At 38.7% G+C, this 17,410-nt stretch overlaps 1 protein-coding gene across 6 annotated transcripts in view; it reads right to left on the minus strand.

The window, feature by feature from the left end:
• Positions 1 to 2,910: 2,910 nt before the first annotated feature.
• The window catches only part of RIMS2 (regulating synaptic membrane exocytosis 2), a 323,781-nt gene continuing 309,281 nt past the window's right edge, over positions 2,911 to 17,410 (minus strand). For all 6 annotated transcript variants that reach the window (XM_054692040.1, XM_054692039.1, XM_054692043.1 and 3 more), the window contains 5 exons: positions 12,838 to 12,979; positions 7,894 to 8,006; positions 7,473 to 7,574; positions 6,292 to 6,431; positions 2,911 to 5,873 (listed from right to left, as the gene is read on the minus strand). In XM_054692040.1, coding sequence (XP_054548015.1) covers positions 5,655 to 5,873; positions 6,292 to 6,431; positions 7,473 to 7,574; positions 7,894 to 8,006; positions 12,838 to 12,979 — 716 coding nt within the window. In that variant the 3' untranslated portion in view covers positions 2,911 to 5,654. The remainder of the gene's footprint in view (positions 5,874 to 6,291; positions 6,432 to 7,472; positions 7,575 to 7,893; positions 8,007 to 12,837; positions 12,980 to 17,410) is intronic.

Below are 17,410 nucleotides of genomic sequence, written 5' to 3' on the forward strand. Positions count from 1 at the left end.
TAATGCTAGTCCAAGGAAAATACTGGACGAGAGATTTGGGCTCAGTGTTAGGAAGACGATTCTGTTAGAAACTATCAAAAGGACTGCATTGCAGAGTTTATTTTTGCCAAGTAAAGCCTGGGTGGCCAGCTCTTAGGGCTTTAATACTATGAGATTGTCCTATGGGACCTCAAGGACTCCTTCAAGATGCTACAATTCCATCAGACATGTCTTTGGCTAAATGTATTAATGAGGACTCATAACTTCAAGTAGCAGGAATCCAATTAAGTAAAACTAGAATGTATCAGATCTCTTGGAAGAATAAGAATACAGCTGAGTCTCAGTCATAATGGAAGCAAGAGTATGAACGCCACAGGACTCTCTCATTTCCTACCTCTGCTCGGCTTATTTGCTTTCTTCTGTCTTAATTCAGCTTTCATCATATATCAGAAAACAATCGTCAGCCCCTTTCCTTTTTAATCTGTTTAAAAGTTTCTGTCACTGGAGATGGACAGCCTCTTTGGCATCAAGGCAAAACCAAACCAAAAATAATACATTTCCACAAGAGACAGTACAGACTGACCCAGTTCGAGAGTCTGCACCCCGATACAACCAGTTGGAGCCAGAATGGGATTAGTTAGACAATTGCAGGTCTCATGAGGGTTAATATGGATAGAACAAAAAGGAAGCATGCTAAACAAAATGGTCCTCTTTCCCAAACATAGTGACAGTAAGTGGTATGCAAATAGTGTTAAGAACACTATAGGAATCTAATCACACGCAAGCTATAAACATAAATTTCAGGCTTCAGGAATTTTTCATTTGATGACAGTAATCTTTCTGAGAATAGTTGAAAGTGATATTCACCCATGAAGGTTAGCTATTGGCTCCTACGAGTGCTGAGGCAGACGCAATCCTGACCTAGGTGTTGTGCGAGTATAGGATTATGTTCAAAGACAACTGAAATTAACGACTCGGTTCTGAGTCCACCTGAGAACTATTTCAAATACAAACTTACAGCGGATGAGCCCTTATCAGTATTTCACTTACAGACTGATCTCATACCAAATTTAAATGGAAACTAGCTTTTCAACATAACTCAATAGTTCAAGAGATAACCAGTGTTGCAGAAATCAGTATTTGGTTGTTTATTGATTCACTCACAAGTGCTTTCTATGTACTTGTGGTTATTAGATACTAGATTATAAGAATGGCACAGTCATGGTCCACCCTGCTCAATTCCTGATCTGCTGTTCTCTCTGCCCAGAGTATTTTTTACCTCACTCCCACCTCCCATTGCTGTCATTTCCTATTGAATACTTTTTTTTTTTTTCCTTTTAAGACACCAACCTCTCTTGACAGAATTAAAATGTTTTGCTGATGCTTCCTTAGTATCCAGGGTCTTCTCTTTTGGAGTTTTCACACGTCTAATTTTTATCCACTGTGTGTCTTCCTTAGAACGAAAGATCCACGAGGACAGGACCATGTTGTTTTGTTCAGTACAATGCCTAGAATAGTCTCTCAAAAATAGCAAGGGCTACATAAATATTCATTAATTTGGCAGATATTTATTGAGCATCTGTATGTCATGCATCTCTCTTGGTACTGAGAATATAGAAGAGAAAAATATAGACATGTCTCTTCCCTGAAGGAGCTTACACATTAGTCAAAGTGTTGATTTAATGAGAGAAGATCTAATTCAAATTCCTTATTTCCTGGGTCAGGTAGTGAATGCCAGAGAAATTCAATATTTGGACCCCATGGAAGAGTTGCAGGGATTGATTTAGATTTCCTCTTGCATATCGCTTTTCAATTCACTGTTCACAAACCAAAGGTGGGTGTGTGGACTTGTTTACTCGGTCTACAGATGCCAGCAGGATGCTGAGGGCATCAGGAGCTGAAGGACTGGAGACAGACATGTTGAACACAAGATTTTTATGTGCACAGAACGTTAAAGTTTAGTCAGTCCAGGCAGTTTTGATGATTTCTCCACCCATTCTCTCACAGTCCTTACAAGAGGGATGGCCATGTTCTTTATTGTTGCTTGTGGAGCTTTGGCCACTGGAGTCTCTGGAAAAGTGATGGTGTTGGTGTCGACGGCAGTCATATTAGGGTTTAGTCAGGAACTGCTAAGGAAGTGTTCAGTCCTGAGCTGGGAGTTGCAGGAAGGGACTAACATCATTTTTAGAAGGTCTTTTCAGGAGAGGGCTATAAGAAAGGCAAGGAGACTTTAATAACCTGAGTATATGAACAGCAAAGAAATACCTCACTTGACTAGACAGTGTATATTGAATAATGAAGAATAACAGGGATATATATGGGGAACTGGGCTGGAACTTGGAAATGGAAGAAATGGAAAGAGAACTAGGTATGCATTTTGGTTGGATTTTTAATTAATCCAAGCTAGTTCTTAACTTTAGAACAAGGGGAGCTTCCATTGGTACTCTGCTAGGGTTCTTTCTCCCAGCTTGAGGAAGTGCCTTACGAGGATAGGGCGATACCCTCTCATCCATTCACTCACATTATATAAGTCAATCCCGAGACAAATTGTGGTATGACAGGTCTCCCAATCAAAAAGGCACCCTCCCAGCACACAAAGCAAAACTAATACCCACAGAAACACAGAGGAAAGCCCACTGCCACCTTCGCCACCTTTAGGTGGGGAATGGCAGAGCCTGTCCCTGATTCTCTAGGACTCTGCTATTGATGAAGGCCACACTGACTCAGAAATCTCATGTCTCAGTCAAAAATCTGTGAGCTGCTCAATCATTTCATCAGAAAGCACCTCAATCCATAAAAGCCACCTTTTCTTACAGTAGCAACTTTTAATGATGAGCCGAAATCCTTCGGTACTTTAAAGACAGTTTAAAGAATATTGAAGGTTATTTGCTAAGACCAGCAGTCTGCTCCTGTTACTGAGAGGTAGGAAAAAATGAATTTGCTGTCTTTATGTGATGTGTGAGTTCAGGTAATGAGCTTAGGGACACGTGGGGCAAAGAGAAGTCAGAGAAAGTCAGGCATACCACGTCTGTAAAGAAAATGTTTTATTTAAAGTGTTAAATACCATCACCAGAATGAATTTGATTTACATTGTTGGTGTTCATTACAGGACTAATCTGCCCCTCTTTTTTTTCCCAACTGGAATTCCCTTTACTTTTAAAACATACTATATACAGGGCAGCAGTGGTCACTGGAATAGTGCTATTTACATGACTAAACCACAAGTTGAGGTGCAGACGTGTGAAAATAAAAAAAAAATACACCAATTTTAAATAAATACTGCATAATGACAAGTATGTACAAATATTCCATACAGTCATGTCCTTCTTATTAAAATTAGAAATAATTTATATAGGAATATGCACAAAAGATTATGTGACTGCATCTTAATATCAGGAAAATGGTAAACGTTTATTCTAAGGGAGAGTAAAGACAGGATAGGTCTATTAAGTCAATTTGTTGCTGGTACACAAGTGTCTAAATTATTTTAATAAAGTTGTATTCGATCTTTTAATGACTTTACCTGGGTCCATCGTAGATCACAGAACGTCAAGACACAGTCTCGGTATATTTCATATTGCACCACATAAAGAGAAGGCATTTTTAGTGATACTCATTTTAACTTTTGCACCATATCAAGCATGATAGTTTTTGATGATCAGCACTGAATTTCAAGTGGAAAAAAAAAAAAAAAGCAAAATGGAAAGCAATTTTTGTGCATGGCCTTGACTTAAACAAATGGTATGTAGAAATAAATTGTAAAAATAAACTCAACCTCCAAGAATGTGGTATCAGCATGTACATAAAGAATCAGAGAGTGTGGGAGGTTTGTTACATTAACCAGTGACTTTGCTTCTAAATGGGGGAACTTAAAAGAAATTTGACCTGCAGCACCACCCAATGGTAATAAGTGTCTGTAAAGCCAAAGGCAGGGGCTTGACATTGGGGGATGCGTGCGGACTTTTGGTGATGGCATCAAAGAACTATTAATAGGCAGACTGACTTGGAGTCATCTAAAAATTGGAGCTTCAAATTATCTGTTGCAAATTTATGTTTGCTGTATTTCTTTAGAAATATAATTTGTGAAAAATTGAATTTTACTACAGAAAAATGAATTAATAAACAGCCCTGTGTTTCAGAGCTTCAAAATTTTACCATTGTTTTCTAGTCACATAGTAAATGGAAACTGGCTAAAGAAACTGCTTTAATTGATTAAAAAACAGAACCTAAAACCTTCTAGAAATAATACTTTGACCTCTGTATGAATAATGCTGGTGCTAAAAACAAATTTATTGGACATTACAATGGCCACATGATTTTAGGATTTTCCTGTAAAACTGAAATTTGAAGGTGAAACTAAAATTACCATGCACTGTACAATAAATTGCAAAAGTTCAAATATCTTCTTTATCAAACACATGCTGACTGACTTTAATGTACTCCCAAGTCATGTTGCAAAATCCTTTTCAACATGCTTGAAATAAAGAAAGCTCTTAGATTTTTTTTCCCTTGAGAAATTCATAAATTCAGAAGCTTCCACAGCTCTGAATCAAATATAGGGTATAAATTTGTTATTTTTTAGTATAATGTTCACTCTGGTAGGGAGAAAGAAAATAAAAGATTAAAAGAGGGAGAACACAAAAAGTGAGATATCGAAGAAGAAAGACGTGAACAATTTGCACATACTGAACTTCATCAGTTTTGTATATTTAACATGGAAATAAATGGAATATATTATACTTATTTGTCACATAAAGAGAATTTTAAGTATCTTCTAGAAAGTATTTTCCTCTGTAATGTCTGCCAAAACACAGACTATGGTTAGTTTAAAGAATAAACATGGTGTGTCTTTGTATCACCCTGTTGCATTCTCTCCCCTTTTTAAAACCATGCACTAGTGAAATTTAATTTTTAAAAATAATATAAATTGTTGAAAATGGCTGATTTTTATTCTTTTTTTTTTTGCAAGTTGCAGCCCCAAGAAAATAATTTAAGTATTCAGCTAATCTGTGTCCATGCAAAAAAGGTTTCTTTAATTTCATTCAGTACAGTATAGCCACAGAATTGTGTCTTTCAGAGTCCAACACTTCCTGGCACTAGTGAGCGACATGCCTGCTGGAGCTCCGAAGCTGGCACTGGTCACTCGGGCTGGTTACTCCCGGTCATCATCCAGAGGAGGGCTGACGTTTTGTCCCAGACCACTTCTTTGGTCTCTTGCTTTTGACCTGATGCTTCCCAGAACTTCACTCCTTGACTTGTAACATGGCTTAATGGCGGTATAGCTCCATTTCTGTGGCATAACAGGGCTTTGGGATCAGAGAAATGAAGAAAAAAGGAACGATAAAAATATAAAGGTGCCATTGAAAAGGGCTTTTGTTGCATGAAACTGACTGATTCTTTGAGATTAATCCATGGCTTCAGATTAGACCAAAACTTGAGTGTTACTGAACTCCACACCTGATAGTTCTTCATAGCTCTTCTCTTTCACCTGAGGGCCTTCTGTAGGGCACAATGTGTGCAACTTCCTCTGAGAACACAGGATCGCTTTATATCCCTAGAAACAGGCCCAGAAGACACAACATTAAGCATGCAGTGTTACCAGGGTTTGCGACCTGTGGTTTTTTTTTTTTTTTTTTTTTGTAACGCTGGTTGCTATGACAACAGTTTTACAGCTGCTATGAACGAGAGTAAGAAGGTCCGGTGGAACTTTCCAGAGATGATTGGGAAGCTCTTCTTGTAAGAGGGGCCAACGTTGGATCTACTAGGGAGGAAGGGGGGAAAAGTTTGAACCATCCAATCACCATATTGGAGAGCTCCAGTTCATCTAACAGTATCTGGGCCACGCCCATGAAGGATTTGTGATCCATGCGGCCATAATCTCCCCAGACGATGATCTGTTGGCAAAATAAAAAAGGAGAGTAATGTCAGTATAACCACAGGAACAAAGGCGTGTAAACTGAAACACCTTCAGTTAATGTGCTGACATCAAACATCAAGTTCAATATAATTTTCTGTTACTATCAAAATCTAAAGGTACATTAGGGGAAAACTCTACTGGGATGGGTGTCAAGATCTTAAACAGTCCAGGGAGATCAGAATGTATATGTGATTGGGGTTTGCAAGGCTATAGTCTACTTTAAAGGAAACATTAGTGTTGAGAGTTTTATAGTACTGGCCACTGCCTGGGAAGGTTTCCAAAGAATCTCAGCTGTGAGGAACAAAAAAGAATGTGGTAAGAAAAAAATGCTGGGTATAAGGTTTGACAACGTGAAAACACTTTCTTCTGTATGAGCTAAATAATTCAGTAAATACCTGTAAAACTTTTCCTTGGGGACTCTCTTCAAAGGATAATAGCTGCTGGTAAAGAGGTTCCAGCGTTTTTCTTGCCACTTTTGTTTTCTTTTTGGCTATGCAGACTCCGTTATCTAGTAGGTACACCTTTACATATGGTGCTTGGGAAAGAAACATTAAATGATGAGTTGTGGCCCAGCTCACAGGTCATATCCACAATACCTTAATCGTAGACTGCAAGAGTCAGCCATCAGTCACTGGCCTTTCCACATTGTGTCAAAATCATTAGATAAACAACTGATAACTCTCAGCCATGCAGGGAGTTTAGACGATGGTGACTATTTTACCATCAACTGTTTATTTAGCTTTGTACACAGTACTAAACAAAGTATAACGCTTCCGGTCTCCAGCAAAACTTGAGAGAGGTTCTACTAAAGCTGTCATTTATTAATACTTAAATCTAATTAAACATGTTTACATATAAAGAAACTCTATTGTTTGATATACTCTTCCCTACAAATCATCTGTTTACCACTCAAAAGGGCTTGTTTATTGGTGGTGGTGTGGGCTTGATGCAATATGTTCTAATGATCTGGGGAGAGACACTGAATTATGGCTTGAAATTTATCTGACAGATACTTTATAATAGCATTTTTATGCTTGTATGAATTATATTCTTTATAGCAGCATGGGTTGACTAGCTCCAAGACCTTTAGAAATACAATTGCCTTAATCACCACTGCAAGGTTGTACAATAGGTAATATATATTATAATTTAGAATTTCTGCAAGGATAGAGAAGTTAAGAGATTCAAAATTAGAATTCAGTCAGTGGAGGTGCTGAGGCAAGAAACCAAGTTTCCAAATCCTTAATAATTAATTGTTCTATATGTTAGGTCCGATGTTCTAGACGCCTCTGCACAATGCACCTGGCATCTGTGACAATTTCCATGGTTCTAAACATTTTAGATTATAATGACATTTCAGTCTAAAATATGTGACATCATGATAAAAACGTGTAATAGTTCCCCTCTCTCTTTTATACCATAGCAGCCTTTCTTGAAATCTCGAGAAAGATACTAATTGACTCATTAGGATCCTTGATTACCTAGACAAAAATTTCAGCATCTAATCACAACCATTCTTCATTCAAATTGAAAAGTGTGAATTACAAACAATAGTAGAAGAATCTTCTGTTTTTACCTGGCAGTGTCTTGGAACCTGGTTTTACAACAAGGCCTCGGGCCCGAATGATTTCCACCTCCAACTGTCCCTTTTTGTCCATCATTCCTACTTGAATGTCACCTAATGGCATGTGAGGATGAAACAAATAGGCCTTAATATACAAATGCAGTGAGAAAAATGATTGCATCAAAGATCTTGGTTTAACAGCATTTTATCGTGTCCCATATGCTTTCCTAAAGCCAAATAGATTTAAGATTTCATCAGCGATATTTTACTTTCAAAAGCATATACATTAAAATAGAAAAAATGGAAAATTTTTGATTGTTAAAAATCTAAGCTACTCATTCTTGCTGATAATATTATGAAAGATCCTATGAAATTCAGAAATGTGAATATTAATCTCAAGGAAACACAATGAAACCAAGTGAGAAATTCTTACCCATTGCCGGTGTAGCCAGAGTCTGGCGCCCAACTAGCTGGGCAGGGCCAAGGCCATCCAGGAAATCGCTGAATTGGCTATCAGAGGCCAAGCGGACACCAGGAAAAATTAGGCTAAAAACAAAATGACACATAGGATTAAACCCTCAATCCCTGTTTACTATCAGGTAACTCAAGTTTCTAGCCTTCTCCCTGGGCAGGAAGAGCAATTGTTACCACTGCTGTTAAGTGGATTCCAAAACCACAGCCCATCTCCATGGTTGTCCCTCCTTATTCTCCAGCAGCACATGTCTGCTAACAGAAGATCTTGTCCACATTGGATTGGGAATGCTGTCTGTCTGTCCTTTTTTCCCTGGTCTGGTGGGTGGAGCTGTGATTTCTCTCAAGAGCACTCAGTACCTACCCAGTACTTACTCCATGATAGGCACTATCATATTCAATCCTCTCAGCTGAGCTAGGAGATAGAATGTATTATTTAACTGGATTTCTAGATGAAGAAACTGTTCTGAGTCATTCCCAGCAACACATAAACATGCTGTTATTTCTTCCATTTAAAAAAAAAAAATCACTTTCTTAACTCATTTCCCTTTCCACCTACCTCCCTATTTCTCTCCTTAAAACTCCTTGGAAGAGTTGTCGCTATGAGCTGTCTTCATCTTTCCTCTCGTCCTCCCCTGAAACTCTGATCAATTTTCTTACATGTTCTCTTCCTTGCTTTATTATCCTCCATTCTACCAAAATTTCTGATTGCGAATACCTAATGGTCACAGTGGTGGACCCAGCTGTTGACACCCCTTACTCATCTAATCTAATACATCAGTACCATTTAACCCCCGTCTTGAGGCAGTTTCCCCCACTTTGTTTCCTGGGCCCCTTAATCTGGTTATCTTCACTTGCTGCTCTACCTCAGTCTCCTTTGCTAGTTCTGCCACGAACATTGGGAATTTAATCCTTTGACCTCTTATCCTGTCCACAGGTCTGGATTCCCCCAGAAATCTCACCCAGTCATGGCTTTAAATGCCATCAATGTTGACAATGCCTAGATGGACATTTCCAGTTTGGATCTCTCCTTGGGCCACGGCTGGTATTCTAACTGCTTCCTCACATATTTGTTTGGATGTAAGTAATTCAGTGCAAATGAAACCATGTCGGTAGAGCATGGATCTACTGTGACTGCTGTCTTAATGACAAGAGGAGATAGATAGATACCCAGTCTGCACGCACAGAGGAAAGCCCACATGAGCACACGGAGGCCACCCAACACGTAGATCTTGGACTTCAACTTCCTGAACTGTGAGAAAATCGATTTCTGTTTAGACCAATCTGTTTGGTAGCAACCCTACCAAACAAACACACTCTTTTTCTGTCATCACTCACACCAAATTCATCAATACATCTTATTGGCTGTACTTTCAAAATACAGTCAGAATCTGACGTTGTTAACACTACCCTTCTGGACTATGTTATCATCTTTTATCTTCTGTATTACATCGCAACACCCTTCTGAGTGAATGATCTCCCCATTGCCACCTTTGCTTTCCTCCCTGTATAATCAGAGTAATCTGTTAAAATTGATGTCCGATCCTGTCAGTCCCCTTCTCAGTATTTTATCATAATTTCTCATTCCTCTCACAGTAAAAGTAAAGCCCTTACAACAATATGTAAAGACCACACAAGCTGTCCACCTGGGCCCCCAGATCTTAATTCTTCTAATTTTTTTTTTATAGAGGCATGCTTTTTATTTATTTGTTTGTTTATTTATTTATACAAGCACTGGGTACAGTCAGAAGCGGAAGCGCGGGAGGGTGAGAGAATTCACCAGAGCCAGAGCGGGGAGCAGAGCAGGCAGAAGGACCGAAGTACACTGCTGAGGGGAGCAGCGGGCGGCAGGAGAGGTCTGCGCGCCATGCAGGACCCTCCCCCAGTGGCTGGGGAGCAGCCGGGATCGAACCAGCACTGCAGAGGCTGCGGGCAGCTTCGCAACCCAGCGCTCAACCGCTGCGCCACCGGGGAGGCCCAGATCTTAATTCTTAATGTTACAACTCTTGGCTTACTCTACTTCCCACTGCTAATATCCGGCAAGCTCCTGACTCCAGGAGTCAGTGTTGCTTCAATCTGCAATGTTTTTCTCTTAAATATCCATGTGCTTCGTAAATTCCTTTACTCAATGTGCCCCCTTCCTGGCTACTCTACGTAAAATCTTATCCCTGCCCTCCACCATTTCTCTTCCTTGCTTTATTTTTCTCTGTAGCAATAGTACTACCTAGTCTATTATATACTTCACTAATCTTTCACTTATATATATTTTAATAATTTTTCTTATTAATTGTCTGTCATTTTTTAGGCCATAAATTCATCGAGGGTAGTGATTTTTTTTTTTATAGAGGCATGTTTATTTATTTATTTGTTTGTTCGTTTGTTTGTTTTGTTTATACATGCACTGGGTACAGTCAGAAGCGTGGGAGGGTGAGAGAATTCACCAGAGCCAGAGCAGGGAGCAGAGCAGGCAGAAGGACCGAAGTACACTGCTGAGGGGAGCAGCGGGCGGCAGGAGAGGTCTGCACGCCATGTGGGACCCTCCTCCGGTGGCCGGGGAGCAGCCGGGGATCGAACCAGCGCTGCAGAGGCTGCAGGCAGCTTCGCAACCCAGCGCTCAACCGCTGCGCCACCGGGGAGGCCCGAGGGTAGTGATTTTTTTTCTGTTTTATTCATTGATATGTATTTGGCACCTAGAGCTATGCCTATATTGCAAGAACTCAATAAATATCTTTTAAGCTCAATGAATTAAAATGAAGCTTAGAAAAATTAAATAACTTGCTGGAGGTTCTAAACTACATATATAAATAAGAACTTAAGCCTCTATAATCATAAAGCCCAGGGTCTTAACCCCTAATTACTTTTAGCTCCCTGGATGACTTATATCTCCAAATAACAGGACAGTGCCTGAACACTAGAAGGTACAATAATATTGGTCAAATGAATTTATGGGTATTTGGCCTATTTTTCCAATAAGAGTACAAACATCTAGGGCCTCCCTGGTGGTGCAAGGGGTTGAGCGCAGTGCTGTGGAGCTGTCTGCAGCCTCTGCAGCGCAAGTTCGATCCCCGGCCAGGGTGCTACCCACATGATGCAGCAGACCTCTCCTGACTTGCCTGCTGCTCCCCTTAGCAGTACAGTTCGGTCTATCTGCCTGTTCTGTTCCCCGTTCTGTCTCTGGTGGAACTTCTCACCTCCCACACCTCTGGCCTGTACCCCAGTTCTTATAATCATAAATAATAAAGAAATCTTTTTAAAAAAAGAGTATGAACATCTAAAGTGCAGAAGATACAGTTTACACATTTGTATACCCTAACAGTATGGAACACAGCACTTTACGACAGTAAGTACTCAGTGCACAGGTACAGACACACCTAAGAGACATTGCAATAAAGCAAAATTGCAATAAAGTCATACAATTTTTTTTTTTGTTTCCCAGTTCATACAAACCACACTATACCATAGTCCATTAGATGTGCAATAGCATTAGGTCTAAAAACAATGTACCTATACTTTGGGCCTCCCTGGTGGTGCAAGCGGTTAACACACAACCTTTAAAGCTGTCTGCAGGCACTGCAGCATGAGTTCGATCCCTGGCCAGAGAGATACCCACATGGCGCAGCAGACCTCTCCTGGTTCGCCTGCTGCTCCCCTCAGCAGTGTATTTCAGTCACTCTGCCTGTTTTGTTCCCCACTCTGTCTCTGGTGAATTTTCTCACCTGCTTCACCTCTGGCCTATACCCCAGCTCTTGTATGCATAAATAAATGTAACTTTAAAAAAAAATTACCTATACCTTAATGAAAAAATACTTTATTGTTAAAAAGGGCTAACCATCATCTGAGTTCTTAGAAATGGCATGATAGACTTGCTTGACCATGGCTGCCAAACCTTCAATCTGTTAAAAACCCAATACCTGGGAAGTGCAACACAGCAAAGCACAATAACATGAAGTATGCCTGCATTTTTCACTGGATTGTTTGTCTTCCTTCACTAACATCAAATATATTACTTGCCCTAACTTTAATTTCCAAATATTCAGTTAACCCAAACATTGTATTTTAACAAGTGTTCCATATCACCTTTCTTATAAATGCTAAAAAAGACTATACACATCTCCTATATTGATATAATTGTGCTAGCAAATGACACCCAGGGCATATAATCAATGCTCTACCAGCAGCACCTGCAGTCATGCATCTGTGAACTGGCTACACATACAGTGGGTAGCATCAGACACTTTCATGGTGCTGGCAGAGTGAGGCCAGGAAGCCAGTCTCCTCTGTCAATGTCCCTTACATACCCACGTATTGACCTGTACTTGCTAATTACTGTTAATCTGTTGCTGGTGATAGAGCCATGCAAATGCCTGAAAAATATCTTAGATACAGCTGATTCAAGGGAAGCCTGCGTGCTAACTCTATAAAAGAAAGGCCCACCAACTCCCTTAGTGCCATTTCTTTTGGGCCATTAAGTTTGTCTGAAGTGTTTGTTACCGTGTAGAACTAAGTATGCATCAATATTCTACATTTTTGAGTAATAACTGTTAGAGCAAAGATTTTAAAAGCTAGAATTGTTCATGCAGTGAGGTAGAAGTGGTTATTATTTTTGTGCTTTTAGGTATTATTTGCAGGTAGGGCAAGGGATTTCCATGTACCATGACAGTGACATTTTAGCATCTTGTCATTAGAGTGAAACACTATCTTCAAACCTATTTCCCTTGAAATAAAAAGCCAGATATGTAACTTTGCTCCATGGCAGGTGAGCAAATGTGTTCTTCACAGCAAATTAGTCAGTGAAAATTAAAATGGTGCTGCAGAGCGTGAGTTAGCTTTTGTGAAATCACTGAGATTGAGATGTAAGATGGTCCCTGGCAGGACCCGGGGGACACACACCAGCCCCCCAACTCACTTTCCCTCTGAGCTGTAGCTGTTCATGCTGCCATCGGTAGATTCGCGGCTTGCCTGTCGAGTCATCCAGTTTCTCATTTCCACAGCCAGGCCTGTTTCCGTACTTCTCTGGACAGTGCTCCGCAGCTTTTTACCTCCTGCTTCTGCAGAGACAGAAAACAAAAGAGGTGATAGATTTGTCATCACCATCTGGCAACAAAAAATATCAGCCAACGCTCTGATGTCCTCAGGTGAAAAGAACTGCATAAATACAAAGTGTGCTTATGAAGGAGATAGAGAGAAAAGGCATTTCAAACAATGTCTATTGAGTGGGATGTAAAGTTTCTAAAAAATCTTGAAGAAACACAAAATACCATTGTGCTATTTCCATTTAAAACAGTGCTCAAATTGGTAACAAAGGAACAAAAAGGTTCAACCTAAGGAAAATAAGTTTTGTTTTCACTGTAATATTTAAATACAAGATTAATTTATGCCTGCCTGTTTCCTTTCTTTTTGTCCCAGTGAAAGAACTAGGCCGTATTTCCAAAGAACAGGTGTGGTGTGAGTAATCCTCAAATTCTGATCTTAACTTTCATATGAAAATCTGGCTTTGAAGGGTGATAGATAGTAGAAGGCAAAGAGAGTTACACATGGAGACAGTCCTGTCTGATAATAAATGCTCCAGCGGTCACTCTCAGAGAGATTGTCAAAGGGATGCAAAACTCAGCATGATACAATGTCATAAAAGCTTTGTGATTTAGGGTCATGAATGATGATGTCCCCAAGGATTTTCAACAGTGTGGATATGAGGTTTACTTAAAGAAATCAACTAGAAGATCTAAAAGGAACTAAGTAAAGTACCACCGATGTGACAGAGATAAAAAGTTTAGCTAGGAAGTAGCTTCACTGAGGGAATGCCACTTGAGCTGGGTTTGAAAAATGGCCGATTCGGAGTCAAGAAGAGGCAAGAAGAGTGGTGGTGGTGTTGTTTTTCAAGAAAAAGACCATGGACAATGGCTGAAGATAGCAGTGACCATGTGCAGTAGAGGGAGGGATGGTTCCAATAACCAAAAAAAGAGCTGGGGGTGGGTCAGACAAGAAATTGAGCCCAAATTACAACAGGCCTTGCATGTTGGAATGTGGAAATGAGAGGCTTCTAAGCCTGAAGCAACAGGGTGATATCCAAATTGATTTACTTCTTGTCAGGTCTAAATATTTATCCACATTGGCTATGCATACCATTAATTTTGGGAGACACAGTCATGCATTAAGCTCTCTTAGTGTTGGGTATTAATTACCCTTAGATCAATAAACACTTTCTGATATCACCAGTGACTTGTTGAAATACCTTTCACCAAGTCTCATATAATATTTGCTCAGTTTTGAAACACTGTTTTAAATTTCATCTGTTCTTCACTTTCAACTATAACGTACATCAAAATACTTTAAAAAATAAAATGTAAGTTATGACTGAACTACAACTCAGATTCATAATCTAAGGCTGATTATTTTATATCATTGACATGAACATGTACTGATATAAACTGTAAAACCATATAATGCACCCCCCATTGATGGAGAAAAACTTTCTTAGAGAGGAATGTTTGCAAACAGATATAAAAGGAATAACAATATTTTAAAATGACCAATTTGCAACCGCCAATGGAGTAAACGATTCAAGTAAGCCAAATCAGTTGACATGAACAAACACCATTAGATGAGAGGTCAGGAAAGCATGATCATATGAGACAAATTACCATCCACCAGTAAGGGGTACTGGAAAGGAAAAGTGGTTAAAGGAAAACATGATTTTAATGCTAGCAGACCTGTTTATCATCATCTTAAGAGATCAAACTTAGTAGCACTAATAGAACATTTGTACAGATATAAAATGCACCAAATCAATTATCAAGTTGTTCCAGATAAAAATATACAACCTTTTTCTAATCACATCTTTGGAACTAATCTTTAGTTTTCAATAATTTTTAACAATATAAATAAAAAAATTAAGACAAACTCAGAATATGGGATATTGTAGAAAATCAGCCTAATCTCATAATAAAGTAAATCATGGAAACTAACAAGGTGTGGGAATCGTTACAGGTTAAAAAAAATATCACAGAGGTGTGTAATGACTAAATGCTACTGGGGCATTCTGTCTTCTCATTTGGGGAAAAAACAAAAACAAAATAAGAAACCTTAAGATCAAGTACTTTAAAAGCAATTTTAGCACAAGCAGGGAAAATGTGAATATGGATTGGATGTTTGATGGAATTAGGAAATTGTTAATTTTCTTATAAATAATGGCATGTATTACACAAAATTTTATCATTAGGAGCTATAGGATCAAGTATTTAGAACTGAAATATTATACTGTCTGCAACTTACTTTCAAATGGTATAGCAAAAAGAAACATACAACCCAAAAATAAACAAACAAACTTATATATACATACAACAAAGGTGGTAGAATTTTTGTTTGTTTTAAGGATGGGAATGATGAAGAATAGACCTGGGTATTTGTAAATTTATTATTTATGATTTTATTTGAGAGTGATTCTTAAAAAACCACATGAAAACTTCGCATCACTTTGTCCAGGTGTGAATGGGCTGAGTGGAATGTCTGGGTTGGCGGGAGGGAGCCAGGGCTGAGACCTGGCCTTTCCAACTAGCCCTCCTGGCCATTTTCTGTGAAGAATACCACCTTTGTGAATAACTACCATGATGTGAGACATACAACTTCAGTGAAATTTCAAAATGTGGATGAGGATATGGGAATATAAGACCTTTGAAAGAAATGAGATTCCTAAAGATTTCAGGACAAAGACTTTGCAATGCCTAAGATCTACAATTTTTTATAATTCTTAGACTCTGAAAGATATAGTGGTTACTAGAGAGGATGAAGAAGAGAAGGGAGGCAGGCTGGGAAGGGAAGGTGCTAGAGCATTGGCACTGGAGCTTTGTGGAGGGTGAGTGAAGCATGTGCACATATGGAGATATGAAGTTATACTCCCAAAATATATAATTATGTAAATTGTTGGCAAATTAATAAAATGTGATGGAAAAAAGACCTACAGCTTTTTATTTAATGTCTGACTTCATCACAGCATAAGTGACTTGAAAATCTGCTATTATAGGGTAGTAAGAATTAGTCAACATTTCTCAAAGAATAATAGTACAATGAGCATGTGATGCTTTAATTAGATTGCTTTTTACATATGTCCTTTTCAGACAACTTTAATAATCTCCAGTTACAAATCCAGACAATTCCAGGGCCCTAGCCGGTTACATAATTCTTAGTCATATAAGTAAGTGAAAATCCAGAGTTTGTACATAGTACCTTGACTCCAAATTTCCTGTTATTCACTGAGGTGGTGTCATAATATCACCAAAAGCTAGCTTGTGCAGCTGTCTGTGGAGATGATACTAAGCTAATGCTGTAACTACATATAGGAGGCCCTGTTAGAAGCAGTTGGTGGGATGGAAAGAGCAGAGCACAGAGAAGAGATGGGGCCCTGGTGTTTAAGTGTTTCTTTGCAAATCCCCACTGTACTGCATACAAAGTTGGGTGACACTGAGCAAGTTACTTACCCTCACTGTGATTTCCTTTTCTCAAACGTGGAAAGGCAATGATAGTAATAGTAATAATGCCCACCTCTCTGGATTTTTGTGAGGATGAAGACAAATAATATATTAAAATTTTAAATAAAACATTTAAAATAAATATTAGTATCTGATATAAAGAAACTCTTCAATTGATGGTATTGCCATCATCATTACTACTAGAAAGGGAATCAGGATATGTATATTCTAGACCAGTGCCCTTCTCTAAATCATATCTTCTCTGAGTCTCTGACTTTTCCTTTATGAAAAGGGTGAGGATAGGAGAAGGATGACAACTAATGTCACATTTCTTTTAGTTCTAAAGTCTATGAATTTGTGTCATTACTGTATGACTAAAACCATGATTAACAGCATATATCAAGAAAATAATACTATTCATTGTCATCTGATAAAATCAAAGCATCCCAGGTAATAAATATGCTAAGCATTTATAATAGCTCTTTAAAACATACTTTTTAAAATATGCTTTAATCTGATGTGTTTATGGACTTCTCTAAAAAAGTAAATACTTTTCAGGATCACAAATCCTTTGTGTCACATCCATAATAAACTTAACCTAAATATAATTCACTATGGCGATTTTCATGTAATGTTCCAAATGTCTTTTCAGGTTACTCAACCTGAATAACTAAATCTATAGAACAATGACTAGCTGTGTAAGGTAACTGTGGTAAGCAGAATTTTAAGGTCCCTCATGATTATGTTACTTTACATGGCAAAAGGGATTTTGCAGATGTCATTAAGGTTGCTAATCATTTGCCCTACAGGGAGGGAGATTATCTGAGTGGGCTTAAGGTACCCACATGCTTCCTCTAGCTGATTCCAGAAGAGGCAAATGGGGAAATCTGAAACACAAGGATTCAGTCTGCATTTGCTGGCTTAAAGATAGAGGGAATCATGTGGAAAAGATCTGAAAGCAATATACATCTGCCAAGGGAGAAGTATGGCAGCAAGAAAATGGGAACCTTGGGG

Source organism: Talpa occidentalis, unplaced genomic scaffold, assembly GCF_014898055.3.
Source record: "Talpa occidentalis isolate TD23 unplaced genomic scaffold, MPIMG_talOcc4v2.1, whole genome shotgun sequence".
Taxonomy (NCBI): domain Eukaryota; kingdom Metazoa; phylum Chordata; class Mammalia; order Eulipotyphla; family Talpidae; genus Talpa; species Talpa occidentalis.